The sequence below is a fragment of the Saccostrea cucullata genome, unplaced genomic scaffold (assembly GCF_032062105.1).
Source record: "Saccostrea cucullata isolate Sc308-1 unplaced genomic scaffold, CSIRO_AGI_Scuc_v1 ctg1862, whole genome shotgun sequence".
Classification (NCBI taxonomy): Eukaryota; Metazoa; Mollusca; class Bivalvia; order Ostreida; family Ostreidae; genus Saccostrea; species Saccostrea cuccullata.
The window spans coordinates 115,497-131,357 of NW_026919279.1; the positions used below are offsets into that span (position 1 = coordinate 115,497).

The following is a 15,861-nucleotide window of genomic DNA, read 5'->3' on the forward strand; positions in this document are numbered from 1 at the left end:
CCAGCCCCTTTAAATGTCCATGATTTAGTTGGCCGACCATGATAGCTGGTCAGATTTTACAAGCACAGCCATAGGATTTTTTCTTTCATTTAGTCTGAAATACCTTGTGTATTGAAACATTTTTGCCGTTTTTCTTAGGAAATAAAACTGCTTAACAAAAAAAAGTAATTAATATATGAAGATAAAAGGCATATGATAAGTGTACATGCACAAAAACGTTAAGTCAAACAGAATATTAGAATTGATTTCGCTCTCGGTGCAACTGAACCAAAATGTATCTAATTCAACATTTTAATAAATCAGTACATAAAATGAAACCGACAAAAGAACTGAATGTTTGCATTAAAAAATATAACGCCCCGTGCGAGGCTCGAACTAGACTTTTCATTTCTAGTGCACTGAACAGGTAATCCTTATAACTGAGCTATCACCGCTACAGAAGCACCGTATTTACAGAATTGAATTTTTTGGAAAAAAGTTCATTTTTTGGTCTCTGGGTCTTGTCTCCATTTTCTACAAATGTATGTTGGTTTTTTTTTTAATTAAAATGCACACAAATAAGGTTTCAAAATCATGGAGAGAAGACCCATAGATAAATTTTTTTTTAGAAAAACGTGTTTTAAAATGTACCGTTTTGTACTAAATGTCTGATCTAGCCAAGTTCGAAGTTATTTTTAAGCAAAGCAAAACTCACAATCGGGAAATTATTTTCTTTTCCCAGTTCAAAGGGACCTGATAAATTTTTTTTTAAAAAGTTAAAATTTCATGTGACATATCGATAAAAATTTTTACTTTTCAAGTACGCCCAGATTCCTGTCGAATGCCAATCAAAAGCGCCCTCGTTCTTTTACAAAGGAAATGTGCATATTTACCATATTTAACGTCCTTACATGTGCCAATATTTTTAGTTTGAGGAAAAAATAGGAACTTGATTATTCCAACGAGTTGAAATAGTGCTCTTTATATATTCAAATACATGAATTCTTAAAACCTTCGTGAACAACGAAAATTTAAGAAGTTCAACTACAGCAAAGTCAAAAATATAAATATATGCGTAAAAAGAAACTAGACTTCATATATTTAAACTTAACAAAAAGCATTATATTATAATATCAACGTTAATTTTAGATCCCCCAAATGTGTCCACAATGGAAGAACAGAAGGTAATTGAGGGTGACTATTTTTCCGTCTCGTGTAACTTCACCGAGGGAAACCCACCATCTACAACAGTGTACTGGACCAAGGACGATCCATACTTCAGACAATCTCAACAATATCTCACTATAACAAATGTTTCAAGAAGTGATTCGGGGACATATGTGTGTTTTGCAGAGAACACTTACAGTAGCGGAAGGAAAGGAACTTCCAATAATACAATGGAGCTAGATGTGCAGTGTATGTTAAACAATAGGTTTCAATACAGGATTTTTTTGCGGGGGGGGGGGGGGGTACAGTTTAGGACAATGCACAAATGTGTGATGTTTGATAAATACAATTTAATGTATCTCCATATATATCATCTATTTACTCGACTAAATCGTTCATGAAAGTTTTCAAAGTTTCATTAAAGTATTCCGTTTGTTTTAATATAGGTATATATTATTTTGATTTTTTCTCGAAAAAAACGAACGACTACAATGGCATGTAAGGTTTTGCACAATTCTCTCGTCCGACTCTCTCATATATGGCATGTGTTGTTCTCAAATTTCTAAGTAAAGGTAGACCAAGGTAAATTAATATTCGATGGAATAAAATTATAAAACCAGAAAAAAATGTATTTTTACAGACCCTCCCAGAATATCTCTACCTTCTACTTTAAAACCAGTGGAGGGGGAATACCTTACTGTTGTTTGTAACGTCACTGAAGGGAATCCCAGACCAGTCACAAAGATATCCTGGTACAAATCAGGTCACGGATTCTTCAAAAATGGGAAAATATTGAGCTTTCCAAACATAACGAGATCACATTCTGGAACATACACATGCACTGCTGAAAACACTTATTTCAGTGGAGCAAGAGGGAGTGATAAACAGTCCATCACGATTGATGTAGAATGTAAGTTCTATTTTATTATTTATTAAAAAATTATCTGAATTGTATTAACTTTTTGGGGTTTTTCAAAATATTTTACAGATCCTCCAAGAGTTTCACTATTTTCTACTAAGTATCCCGTGGAATATAGCAGCCTTTACGTTACCTGTTCGGCAACTAATGGAAACCCATCGACCACACTCTTTTACTGGAAAAAATCGGGGGACAGTGATTTTCAGCTGAATGATGCTAATTTACGTCTGTACAGTATAAACAGGAATCAGTCTGGAACTTATATATGTACTGCAGAGAATACTTACTCGTCTGGATCAAAAGGCAGCGACTCTCAGCAACTTGTGGTGGATGTTCAGTGTGAGTAATGATGTTTTTAAAAAAAACTGACACGTGTCATCTTGATATACTGCGCCAGTCTTTTATTGTCAAGAATTTTTTTTTTACCTCACCTGAGCTGAAAGCTCAAGTGAGCTTTTCTGATCACCCATTGTCCGTGGTCCGTCCATTCGTCTGTAAACTTTTCACATTTTCAACTTCTTCTCATGAAACACTGGGCCAAACTTGGTACAAAACATCCTCGGGTGATGAGAATTTTAAATTGTTTAAATAAAGGGTAAAGTCTAGGGCTGCCACGGTTCAGACATTTCTCGGTTCGGTTCGGTTCAGAAAATAAATTCTCGGTTTTCGGTTTTTTCGGTTCGGTTTTCATTTTGAGAATTTAAATAAAACAACTTTATATATATCAAAGGATAATAAGGATTAAGGTCATTGTTGAAAGTACTATTTTGCTGACACAAATATCTATCCATTTTATTCAACAGAACAAGTTGTTAAATGTAACAAAAAATAACAAAGTAATAAACTTCTTGTTTAAAATAAAATAAATATAGTTATTGACTAGAGTTATCTTGTTTCAAACATTTGAAACATTCAAAACGTGAAGTATTCCCACACTTGTGATTTGTTTTTCCTTCCACATGTGTATGCCATGTTTAAATGTCTTCGATGTTACCTGTATTTTCATTGGTTAAAGAACCCTTCATTGAAATAAACAACCAATCACAACGCGTGTTGCAAGAAAATTAGTATTATATAAAAGATAAAAAAAACCGAACCGAATTCCGGAAAACCTGACTCAAACCGAACCGAATGCCATTTCGGAGCGGTTAACCGAGTTTTCGGTTAACCGTGACAGCCCTAGTAAAGTCCCCTTACAAGAGGAGATAAGCAGGAAAAGAAAAAAATAGGGTGGGGTCATTAAAAAATCTTCTCAAGAACCACTGGACCAGAAAAACTGAAAATTATGTGGAAGAATCCTGGGAAAGTGTAGAAATCTAAATTGTTAAAATCATAACCCCCGGGGGGTAGTGCGGGGCCACAATAGGGAATCCAAGTTTTACATTGAAATTTATAGGAAAAGTCTTTAAATGTCATTTCCAGAAACAATGGGCCAGAAAAAGTTAAAAGTTATTTGGAAGCATCCTGGGTTAGTGTAGAATCTAAATTGTTAAAACCATGGCCCCGGGGGCAGGGCGCAACAGGGAATCCAAGTTTTACATTGAAATATGTAGGAAAAATCTTTAAAGGCAGAGATTTTAAGCACCGCCTTGGCGCCTTCAAAAATACCTGGTCTGGGTAGCCCTGTCAATCAAGTACGTGAAGGTCCATCATTGGATGCTGGAACTTGATTGACATTTACTTACTGGTCCCTGTGTATACCCTGTACACCTTGTTTGGGACTCGTGGGGACCTTCAAATTAATTCATGATCATTTGATGTTTACTGAACATGGTACATGTATAGAGAAACTGTATTACTATGAAAATATTTATCTTTATAATACGTGTATAAGAATTATAAAATAAAGTAGTATAAAATATACCTTTAGTATTTGAAAGGATTATAATAATATAATATGTATTTTTTTTTAATTCACCTTTGGTACATAAAACTTCTGATATTAATTTTAGATGGGATCCTGGGGATGAATGAATTAAGACTAATTTGGATGTTACAGAAGTTGTTTTTTTTTTAATTAAAACACAAACACTAACATTTAAAACGATCGTTGTTTTTGAATTTATGGTATGATATCAAAATAATTTCTTTTATGGGAAGGGATGTTTTCAAACAGTAAAAAATAAATCAATATATAATTGATAAACCTTTTTATTACTAATTTTAAAATTGTCGCAAATCCCCAACACAGGTAAAGTTTGGCATCTGGGTATTTCACTGTGTATTAAATCACTTCCTGTGTATAAAGATTAGGAGACAGATGGCCACAGGTAGACTGCTAGCCCCCCAGGCATTCACACCTGTACAAAATAAGCTCCTCCCTCACCTGGAATTTACCACCCGGTAAAACATCTCTGCCTTTAAAATCTTTTTCTCAAGAACCATGGGGCCAGAAAAGCTGAAACTTTTGTGGAAGCATCCTTGGGTATTATAGATTGTTAATAATTAAAATCATGAGCTGGAGTGGGGGTGGGGGTTTAGGGCGGGGCCATAATTGGTATTACAAGGGGGAAATCTGGCAAAGAAAGGCATCCCAAAATTACTCAGGTTAGCCCATGGGCCTCTTGTTTATTTCCCATTTCTAATGCATAAAAAAAAAATCAGAATTTTTGCGGGGTTTTTTTCTTTCAAAGTGGTATCTTCTGAAATAAAACTGATCAAAGTTATTGATTCAATCATGTTATTTGCTTGAAGAACTAAAAGCCATTCGATTTTATTCGATTACACGTCATTTAGATCCTCCTTTGGTATCCGATATCTCTGACATAAGACGAGTGGAACATGACAACGTTACAGTGCAGTGCAACGTCACTAAAGGAAATCCATCTTCAACAAATATCTTCTGGACCAAATCAGGAAGTTCCAGCGTCCAACAGTCCGGTTCTACACTTGTGTTGAATAGCATTAGGAGAAGTCAAAAAGGAAGCTATTACTGTGTCGCAGAAAATTCGTATAATATTGGACGAAATGGCAGAGGAGAAAAATCATTCTTTGTGGATGTTTTGTGTACGTATAATTTATTTATCCTTCTTAACCTTGAATATCACTCTTTTCATAAGAAAATTTCATTCGATTGCCGAAATTACCTTGCTATTTGATTTTTTCAGGTGTAAAAAAAAAGTATGCAGCAAAATATGAAATAAACTTATGAAAAATCAATGCATTTATATATGTATATGATTTTAAAGATTTTCTTTAAATATAAAAATTAAACCTTGTTTTACTTCAAAAAATATTAGTTTTGCTGAAACTATTGATTATGAACACTGAATTTTCCATATAAGAGAAGTATATCCTTAATCTAAAAAAATGAAAAGTGGTCCAAGCTGGCAGTTTTAAGGTTTTCTCTTCAATCACTGAATAATCAAAATTTCTATAAATCATCTACATTTGCACTGAAGACAATATTTATTCTCTATAGATGGACCTACTCTTACTGGAGGGACAGTGACGGTCTCTGAGGGACAACAGGCCAGCATGACCGCCACGGTGACCAGTAACCCGCCCTCTAGAGTGTCATGGTTCAGGGGCAGTGATCTACTTTATACCCAGGGGTCCGCCAGTGGGGTTTCAACTTACACCATATCCTCGGCTCAGTGTACTGATACGGTGCAATTCAGGGTAGTTGCTAGCAACGGGATCCAAAATAACGCCTCAACAACCGTATACCTCTACGTCTACTGTACGTACTAATAGTGCTTTTAATGAAATTGAGACCAATCTAGTGATTTATACAAGTTTCAGTGATAGATAATGTTCAAAATCTTCTGCTTGCTTGCTATATATCCCGAATCCTGATAAATACATTGGTCAAGATATTCAAGAACTTAACATCTGTGTAAGTATATAATGTGCATACACGAAAAACGAGCTAATTCAGAGAATGTATGTACCCGGTCGCTTAGGAAAAAAGAAGAGAATGCGCGGATCTAGTCTTTTTCCTAAGCGGGGGACACGAATTCTCTAAATTAGCTTGTTTTTTAATTGTAGGTTCACCGCGTTTAAATTCCTCTGGAAGTTCGGTTTTCATTTCAATAGGAAACAACAAATACATGGACGGCCAGGTCACCATCTTATCGTATCCACAGCCCAACTACACACTGACCCTCCCAAATGGTGCTCCGAATACGAACATCAGTCTCAGTATATCCACCATTACAACGAACATCTACCGCATCAAACTGCGCAAGTCAAATATTCAGCCAAAGGATCATGGGACATATAAAATGATCGTTTCAAACGCATACGGAACAAGAATACTAGATATTAATGTTCACCCTGAAAGTAAATTAATATTTACATTAAGTAAGGTTTAAAAAAAAAACTGAAGAAACGCATCATAAATCAATTTAAGAGATGTTTTGAAAGAACATGGTCACTTTCAAACTATAGTGTATGTCAAACTCCATAACTAATCTTGTTTTTTAGGCAAACCTTTAAAAACAGATCAAGTATTTGTTTCTTGTGGAAACAGAAAAGCTTACATTACTTGGCAGTCCTCTTACTTTGGTTACGAGGCTCAAAATTCACTTGTTCAATACTCGACAAAACCTGACAGTGTAGCCTTTTTCAACGGCTCAGGCCTCACACCTGAAAGAATTGAACAAGAACTCTTACATGTCACAGTTTCCGGTCTACAAGACAATACAAAGTACTTCTTTAGAGTGGCCTCCATTAATAGATATGGCGTCTCTCTGTCATCGGTTGTCGACTGCACCACGGAAACTAAAAATGGTTATCATCATCCAGTTCTTTAAATTAATACTTGCACATGAAAAAGAGTAAATTTTCGATTAATAATTTAAAAAAAATCACTTTATTCAGTTGTTAAATTGTAGCATTTTACCTCTAAACATAAATACGAATTACTTTTTGTCAATTCTAGAGGAAACGTGGACTGCAAGCGTCGCTACTGGAACTGTCCTGGGAATCTTGCTAGCTCTGAGCATTGTAGCATTGGCCTTTGTGTCTTATAATTACTTTCAAGGTATCACGGACAATTCAAATATTTTAAGGTTGAAGTACTTGTATTTCATTTATTTGATTAGTTTTTGACAAGTAGGAAACTTGCTAAAATACTTTAAGAACAAGAAGGGAAAATATTTTTTATTTATACAAAATGGGTTTTTTTTGTAGAGAGAAAAGCCAAGAAAGCAAGGTTCGTAATTTTCAAGTGAGTTTTTTAGTTAACAAATGTTTTCATATAATTTAAATTAAAATTTTGTAATTTTTGGGCACATTAAAACTTAAAACCAGTCTTCCTTTCAGGTCAGGACCATATGATGCAATTGAAAAGGGAAAAACCGAAGACATCAACTTGTATGAAAAATACACGTATCAAAACAGAGAGAATGGAAATCCTGGTATGTAAACTAAATTGAATAATCTCTTAGATTTATTTTTAAACCTTTGAAATATCCAATTAACGTTTTTTTTTCTATTTTTTTAAGATACAGAATGGCCGTCAGAATTATCAATCAATAATTTGTACTCTTCAGAACCTCAACAAAAAGACCAAGTCGTAGAAAGGATTTACGAAAACACAAGTCTAGTTAAGTCCTCGAAAGACAAATTAAAACCAGAGATAAAACCAAAGCCCCAGAAGTTACCGAAACCGATTACTTAATATTTCTCTGTAATATATTTAAAAAAACAATTGCATCTTTTTTTATCCTTACTGTCATGTTTATAATTTTAATATTTTAAGAAATAGATGCTGTGATTGATTGTTGTATATCGTCATTTTTAGCACAGATCATGAGATGAATTTTAAAGACTGAATATAAGTGAATGGTGTTCTGTATATTTATTCACATAGATTATGAAATTTTTTCATAACAAATAATGTAAAATCTGTAATTTACAATTTAATCAATTACTTTTGCAAAGCATTTGTAATTTAACTAGTGCTAATTGTAACGGGGACCGTTACAGATGTTCCCCAAACGCTCCCCAACTCCCTTTTATAATCATATTCCTTGTAATTAAATAAGACAAACTCTATGCATTTGAGACTTTAACAACTTTTACCCAAAAGTGTACCATGTTCATTCAAATTTTATCATTGCACACTTGCGCATGTGAATGCATGTGCGTACTGACCATATCATATTGTCTACACAATCTATATATTTAAATATGCTAAATATTAAAGTATTTAATTCAAAAGTATATAAAAAAACGCTCATTCAAGTGTATTTTTGATTTTACCCATTTCACGTGCACGCACGTGCATACATAAGCATGGTGACCATACCTTCTTGTAGAAGTTCATGTCATCTATCTATGTTCCAAATCCTATCCTGTTTGGTTGAAAACCAAGGGAGTTATAGCTATTTAAAGTTTAAGCAAATCAGATTGCAGCGCACGTGCATGCGCATGTTTTCACGACAACTGTTATATATCATATTGTAGGACATCCTAATGCATGACTATGTTTAAAATTTCAAAGCATTTCGTCAAAAATTAAAAAAAGATATTGCGATTTTTGTTTCAGCCAATCACAGCAAAGCACACGTGCACGCAAGTGCATGTCGACCATACCTCCTTGTAGTAGTCCATTATGTCTGTCTATGTTCAAAATCCCATACTGTTTGGTTGAAAAACAAGGGAGTTATAGTCATTGAAAGTTTAAGCCAATCAGATTGCAGCGCACGTGCATGCGCGCGTTTACATGACAATCGTTATATATCAAATTGTAGGACATACTAAAGTATACGTATATTTTAAATTTCATAGCATTTCGTCAAAAAACAGAAAAGATATTGAGCTTTTTGTTTCAGCCAATCAGAGCGAAGTGCACGTGCATGCGCGTGAGTTCGTGCTAATTTGACAGTGTCACATTATCTACAGTATTAATATATCTTTATATAATGAGTTTCAAATCATTTCATCAAAAAATGTAAAAGTAATAGCTATATTAAGTATATCAGTCAATTCACTCATTTCACGCGCACGCACGTGCATGCGTATGCGCGCAAAATGACCTTCGTTCCGCACACCTACACTACACACCTATTAACCCTAAAAAGGTTTTCGCTTAGTTGGGTGAACAGTTTCTGAGAACACTCGCGGACAAAAAAGTCCGGAGAAGAAATAAGAAGAAAAAAGAATAATAGTAAGAAACAGAGTAAAAACAATATGTTCCCAAACTCCGTTTGGGGAACATAATTAATCACATGTCTCATATCAAGACTTGTTTCATTGAAAAAAAAAATCAAATTACAGTGAAATAGTGATTTATTTAATTAAATAGTTTTAAAGAAATTGACCCATTCCCTGGACTGAATGTCCACTCCTATTCGTAAAATCTATCAAGAGGACTGAAAGAAAGATTAAAACTCTTACTACAGGACAAGACAGACTTCTAGACGTCGATTTGATCGATGTCGAAGGATGTCAGCTATACTGCACGGACTTCAAGCCATCAAACAAGATATGTTTCTTGTTTGAAACAACGGAAGCGAAGGATGAAGTTTCTCAAATGCAAACTCCAAGGTCAAAAGTGTTGGTATCAAGAAGGTCTTTTCATAAGGAATATACCTGTGAAATATAGAAACCCTAGTTCTGCATGTAACTGTTCAAAAGTTATGGCCGAGGTTTAAGTCTTTAGTTCTACTGATCAGAGACCAGAGGGCCTTGTGCGATAGTAAGGTGTCCGTCCGTCTGTCTGGAAAGAATTTTTCAAAATGCTACTCCTCCTTCAGTTTTGGTCGGTTTTCAATATAATTTGGCACTCAAAGACTACACAAAGATACTTAAGAACTGCAAACGATATAATTGTTCTCCCGCCTACCTCAAAGTCAATTTCAACCAGAAGTCTCTGTTGAGACTGTAGCTCTACTGATTTGTACTTATACTAAAGGAAGAGAAAAGTAGCAGTGGGGACTAGAAACTTTACAGAAGCAATAAATAGAATAATGATATGGATTAAGTCTCTTTTTATGGCGAGATTGCAATACTGAGTAAGACTACAACTGTAGGAGTAGATTTTAATAAAAATTTACAGATTTTTCAATTTTAGTTACCATGGCAACATCAATCATCAAAATCAGAAACACAAAACTTGTAATTATATATCTCAGTGTAGTCTACTTGCTTACCAAATTATATATAAATCAGCGTGGTATTTATTTACGCTATGTATGCAGTCACAAATTTTCCGCTGAAATTTGTCCCATCAAATTTAAAATGTTAGGCAAGGAGAGTCTTAAGGTAGGATTCTTCTCTGGTTTCTGACTAGATGAAACATTCAAAGTATATATTGCTTATATTTCTTATATATTGAGGTGTAAGGAATTTAAAAGACCATATTTTTCTTTCCTCATCACAATTGTACAACTTTAAATAGAAATGGTAAACTGCGTTTGAAAACTAGCAGGGACTATATTTTTGGCGGAATGGTGGCGTATGAAAATGTCTTCTTTTCTGCCTCTCAAAATTATAATAGAACAATGAATTTAGTTACAATTTGTACACAATCGAAGACTTGGAGAAATTTTCAAATGTAAGTTAAATTAATAATGAGGGACTAAACTTTCAAAATATATCAAATAAAATATGATTTTCCAAACAAACTAGAACTTTGTTAGCTTTTAAACGCTTCCTATCAAAGTGCAGATTTGAGCCAAAATTCCATAAAAAGTATTTTTTTCTCTCTTAGTAAACGATCAAAACTTTTTTGTTTTTGTATCATTTTGTCCATTTATAAAACTACTTTATTATATGTGAAAATAAGAAAAAGTTAAATATAGGAAGCATATGAAAATAACTAATATATCCTTAAAAAATGAAGAAAAACAGAGAAAATTCGGATTAGCCAATATCCAGTTAAGTTAAATTATTTATGTAAATTTGGTAATATCATGCTATAGACCCGATATAGTAATGTGTTTATGCAAAAAGAACAATCTTTAAACTTTTGAAATAGAAGTAGGTATCACATGATTGGCAACAGTTTTTTTTTTATTCTTAATGTCAAGGAAAAAGATAATGACCTTGACCTGACCTTACCTCTAATATAAAACGGTCAAATTTAATTTCACTGATACTATCACTTACTGATATTGTCTTCTTGATTCTGTGAAAATTTCATTATTTTTTAAATATTAGAAATATGAGAAGAATCCTACCTTAAGATGTCCTTGAAATTTTCTACCAGCGGATTGAATAGAAATAGAGATTCCGCGGAATAATCCTGTTGAAAAAAAAGTATGTCTTCAGTAATCAGATAAACTGCATTTGGAGTACCGTTTTGAAAGTATTTCACAGAAATTTCTATTTTTAGTAACAAGGCAACATCGTTAATCGAAATAAAAAAACCCATATACAGAATTATAAATCTTAATGTAGTCTACTTGTGATAAAAGTTATATTGAAAACAAACCGAAACTGTAGGAGTAGCATTTTAAAAGTATTTCACAGAAATTTCTATTGTTAGTACCCACGGCAACACTCTTCTTCAAATACAGAATTATGTATCTTAGTGTCGTCTACTAGTGTGCAAAGTTATATTGAAATCAGACCAAAATTGTAGGAGGAGTAGCATTTTGAAAGTATTTCACAAAAATTTCAATTTTTTAGTAACCACGGCAACACCGTTCATTGAAATCAAAAACCGATATAAAGACATGTATCTTAGTGTAGTCTACTAATGTGCTTAGTTATACTGAAATCAGACCAAAACTGTAGTAGGAGTAGCATTTTAAATGTATTTCACAGAAATTTCTGGTTTTAGTAACCACGGCAAAACCGCTCATCGAAATCAAAACCCGACAACAGAATCATGTATCTTAGTGTAGTCTACTTGTGTGCCAAGTTATATTGAAATCAGACCAAAACTGTAGGAGGAGTAGCATTTTGTATTCAAATATTTTTTTAATATTTGTATTGATATTTACATGGATTTACATAAAACATTCTTTCTTTGGGAAAACAACGAGAGATAACTCTAAAATTTTGGTAAAACTTGTGTTTTCACTATAGAAATCAACGAAAAACGGAAAATATTTTTAAAACATCTTTCCCCCCGTGAAACAAAAATTTCTTTTTAAGGGTAATATGGACTATCAATTCATAAATTCATATCAAAGCTTTTTGTGTTTCACAGGGGGAGGGCATATGTTTATATACAAAAAAACCCCGAAAAAATGCTTATTTGTGCAGCAATTTCCAAGTGCTTTACAAAGGAAACTTTTTTAACTAATATATATGCTTAATTTTATATGCATAAAACATAAGAAAAGATTTAAGATAATTTTATTTATTCATACTTAAGACTATTTCAGAATATGGTGATGCTTTGTAGCCCGATATCAGAGGAAAGTATCGTCTGGTGTTGATAGAAAAATTTAATGAAGAAATATTTTTAAAATTGTGTGCACCTTATAAATGACAATTTTGACTACATTCCGCATGAAAAAGATACATTTATCAAACTTTTCTTATTTTTGAACTAAAAGTATAGATCAGATGCTTTTTGGGGGTTCACGAGTCTTTTGAAACAGTCTTGGATAGCAAAGCTTCATAAAAAAGAGCCCTTAAAAACAGATCATTTTCATCTTGTTTCAAGAGCTGGAATTAGGGATATTTTACTTTTTAACCCTGGAAGTGAAATAATTAATCAATTACCATTGAACTGTTCTTTCTTTTAAACAAAGATTTTATGGCCAAATTGTCATCAATATTAAATTAAATGGTTGTAAAATGTAGGCGGGAATCGGGAGTTACCGTGCGTAGTTATTTCGTGCATAGGTTTTTGATTTCGATGAGCGGTGTTGCCATGGTTACTACTTACTAATAATAGAAATTTTTGTGAAATTCTTTTTTAAAACGCTACTCTTCCCACAATTTTGGTCTGTTTTCAAAATAACTTGGCATACAAGTAGACTACACTAAGGTACATAATTTGACACATCGATTTTTAGGTCACCTGAGTAAACTCAGGTGACCTATTGCTATCCGTTTTCGTCCGTCGTCGTGCGTTGTGCGTTAACATTTGAACATTTTCAGCTTCTTCTCTGCAACCACTGAACCAATTTCAACCAAATTTGGCCTAAAGCATCTATGGCTGAAGGGGAACAAAAATTGTGAATTTCATGATCCCTGCCCCCCTGGGGCCTGAGGGGTGGGGCTAAAACCACTAAAATTAATGCAATCTTTAAAAATCTTCTTCTTAACTCCTGGACATCAAGCAGTCAAACTGTTTGCATGATTGTAATCAGCATTGAGTCCTCTACCAAAATTGTGAAATTCATGGCCCTGGGGTCAGGGGTTCTAGTGCTAGGGCGGGGCTAAATAAGTAGGTAGTGAAAATGCATTATTTCTTTGAAAATCTTCTTCTCTGCTCCTGGGTATTAAATAAACCAACTAAGCACATAGTTATGATTAGCAAGAGTGCCACTACCAAAATTGTGAATTTTATGGCCCCAGGGTCAGGGGTTCTGGTGTTAGGGCGGGGCTCTATTGATTATATAGTGAAAATACATGAATTCTTTGAAAATCTTCTTCTCTGCTCCTGGGTATTAAATAAACCAACTAAGTACATAGTTATGATGAGCAAGAGTGCCTCTACCAAATTTATGAATTTTATGGCCCCAGGGTCAGGGGTTCTAGTGTTAGGGCGGGGCTCTATAGATTATATAGTGAAAATACATGAATTCTCTGAAAATCTTCTTCTCTGCTCCCGGGTATTAAATAAACTAACTAAGTGCATAGTTATGATGAACAAGAGTGCCTCTACCAAAATTGTGAATTTGTTTGGCCCCAGGGTCAGGGGTTCTGGTGTTAGGGCGGAGCTCTATTGATTATATAGTGAAAATACATGAATTCTATGAAAATCTTTTCTGCTTCTGGGTTTTAAATAAACTAACTAAGTGCATAGTTATGATGAGCAAGAGTGCCTCTACCAAAATTGTGAATGTTATGGCCCCAGGGTCAGGGGTTCTAGTGTTAGGGCGGGGCTCTATAGATTATATAGTGAAAATACATGAATTCTCTGAAAATCTTCTTATCTGCTCCTGGGTATTAAATAAACTAACTAAGTGCATAGTTATGATGAACAAGAGTGCCTCTACCAAAATTGTGAATTTGTTTGGCCCCAGGGTCAGGGGTTCTGGTGTTAGGGCGGGGCTCTATTGATTATATAGTGAAAATACATGAATTCTTTGAAAATCTTTTCTGCTTCTGGGTATTAAATAAACTAACTAAGTGCATAGTTATGATAAGCAAGAGTGCCTCTACCAAAATTGTGAATTTTATGGCCCCAGGGTCAGGGGTTCTGGTGTTAGGGCGGGGCTCTATTGATTATATAGTGAAAATACATTAAATCTTTGAAAATTTTCTTCTCTGCTCCAGGGTATTAAGCAGATGAACTACCTATATAGTTATGCTGGACAAGGGCCCATATCTTCCAGAATTGTGAATTTCAAGGCCCCAGGGTCAGGGTACCATAGAAGGGGGGGCTGTACTTATATACTGAAAATGAATGAATGGTTTGAAATCTGCTCCTTGGTATTAATCAAATATCAAGGCCTAAGGGTCAGGGGTTCATGTGTGGTAGGGGCACTATTGATTATTGCTGAATATTACTGATTAGTTGAAATGCATTTTTTGTTCCCTTACCCTGCATATGGGTATTAAGTAAACAAACTAAGCAACTGCTAAGTGTATTGATATGATGATCAATGGTGCCTCTTTCAAAATTGTGAATGCCATAGCATCTGGCTTAAAACATGAATCAAATTCAATCACTGGAAAGTTGTTGCATAATACTCAGGTGACCTATAAGGCCCATGGGCCTCTTGTTGATTTTGATTAACGGTGTTGCCGAGGTTACTAAAAATAGAAATATCTGTGAAATTCTTTAAAACGCTACTCCTCAAATTTTGGTCTCTTTTTAAGATAACTTGGCATACAGTTGACTACACTAAGGTACACAATTTAATGCATCGGTTTTTGATTTCGATGAATGGCGTTGCCATGGATACTAAAAATATAAATATATGTGAAATTCTTTAAAACGTTACTTCTCGTACAATTTTGGTCTGTTTTCAAAATAACTTGGCATACAAGTAATCTACGCTTAGGTACATGATTTGGTGCATCAGTTTTTGATTTCGATGAACGGTGTTGCCATGGTGACTAAAAATAGATTTTGTTAAATTCCTTTAAAACGCTTCTCCTCCTAAATTTTTTCTCCGTTTTCAATATAACTTGGCACTCAAGTAGACTACATTAAGATCGAAATTTAGTGCATTGGGTTTTGATTTCGATAAACAACGTTTCCTTGGTTACTAAAAATAGAAATGTCTGTGAAAATCCTTTAAAACGCTACTCCTCCTACAGTTTTTCTCCGTTTTCAATATAATTTGGCACTCACGTAGACTACACTCATACAGTGAGGTCACCGATAACGAATCACTTAGTAAATTTGCTAGTTGATAGTTCGTACCTGAGTCCGAGTTAAATTCATAATACAACATTTTTTGGTGGTGCCATGTTTGACTTAAAACATCATATATTTTTTTTCCAACAACCACTAATTAAATAAAAATTATCACTGTACTTGTATGAATGATGTTTTCTCCTTTAGCGGATCATTTTCTCCATTACCGAATCACGTGACATACAGCTGATTATTTTTGTTCGAGACCGTGTAAATTTAAAAAATACCCATTTTACGTAACGTTTTACTATGCCTTAAAATATTTAAACAAAAAAAAAAGTAGAATGGCTAGGATTTTTTTGAGTTGTGTTCATTTTATTGCATCCGACAATTAATGCAAAAACAACAACAA

General features: G+C 34.1%; 1 protein-coding gene across 3 annotated transcripts; it reads left to right on the forward strand.

Annotated features, from left to right (window-relative positions):
* Positions 1 to 1,146: 1,146 nt before the first annotated feature.
* On the forward strand, positions 1,147 to 7,822 carry LOC134228825 (hemicentin-1-like). Of its 3 annotated transcripts, none has more exons than XM_062710530.1 (11): positions 1,147 to 1,395; positions 1,787 to 2,056; positions 2,135 to 2,404; positions 4,802 to 5,071; positions 5,487 to 5,747; positions 6,056 to 6,349; positions 6,494 to 6,799; positions 6,951 to 7,052; positions 7,202 to 7,238; positions 7,334 to 7,428; positions 7,516 to 7,822. In XM_062710530.1, the coding sequence occupies exons 1-11, from the start codon at positions 1,149 to 1,151 to the stop codon at positions 7,689 to 7,691; spliced, it is 2,328 nt and encodes a 775-aa protein (XP_062566514.1). In that variant the 5' UTR covers positions 1,147 to 1,148; the 3' UTR covers positions 7,692 to 7,822. The 3 variants fall into 3 exon arrangements, with proteins under 3 accessions (XP_062566514.1, XP_062566520.1, XP_062566525.1); XM_062710536.1 differs by having other exon boundaries at positions 7,202 to 7,223; XM_062710541.1 differs by lacking the exon at positions 4,802 to 5,071.
* Positions 7,823 to 15,861: the final 8,039 nt, after the last annotated feature.

Excerpts from the sequence above, each read along its gene's own strand:
- LOC134228825 (XM_062710530.1), top strand. The coding sequence starts at position 1,149 with ATGGAAGAACAGAAGGTAATTGAGGGTGACTATTTTTCCGTCTCGTGT. Across the intron at positions 6,350-6,493 it reads TATTAATGTTCACCCTGAAA|GCAAACCTTTAAAAACAGAT; the intron begins GTAAATTAATAT and ends CTTGTTTTTTAG. Across the intron at positions 7,239-7,333 it reads GCAAGGTTCGTAATTTTCAA|GTCAGGACCATATGATGCAA; the intron begins GTGAGTTTTTTA and ends TCTTCCTTTCAG.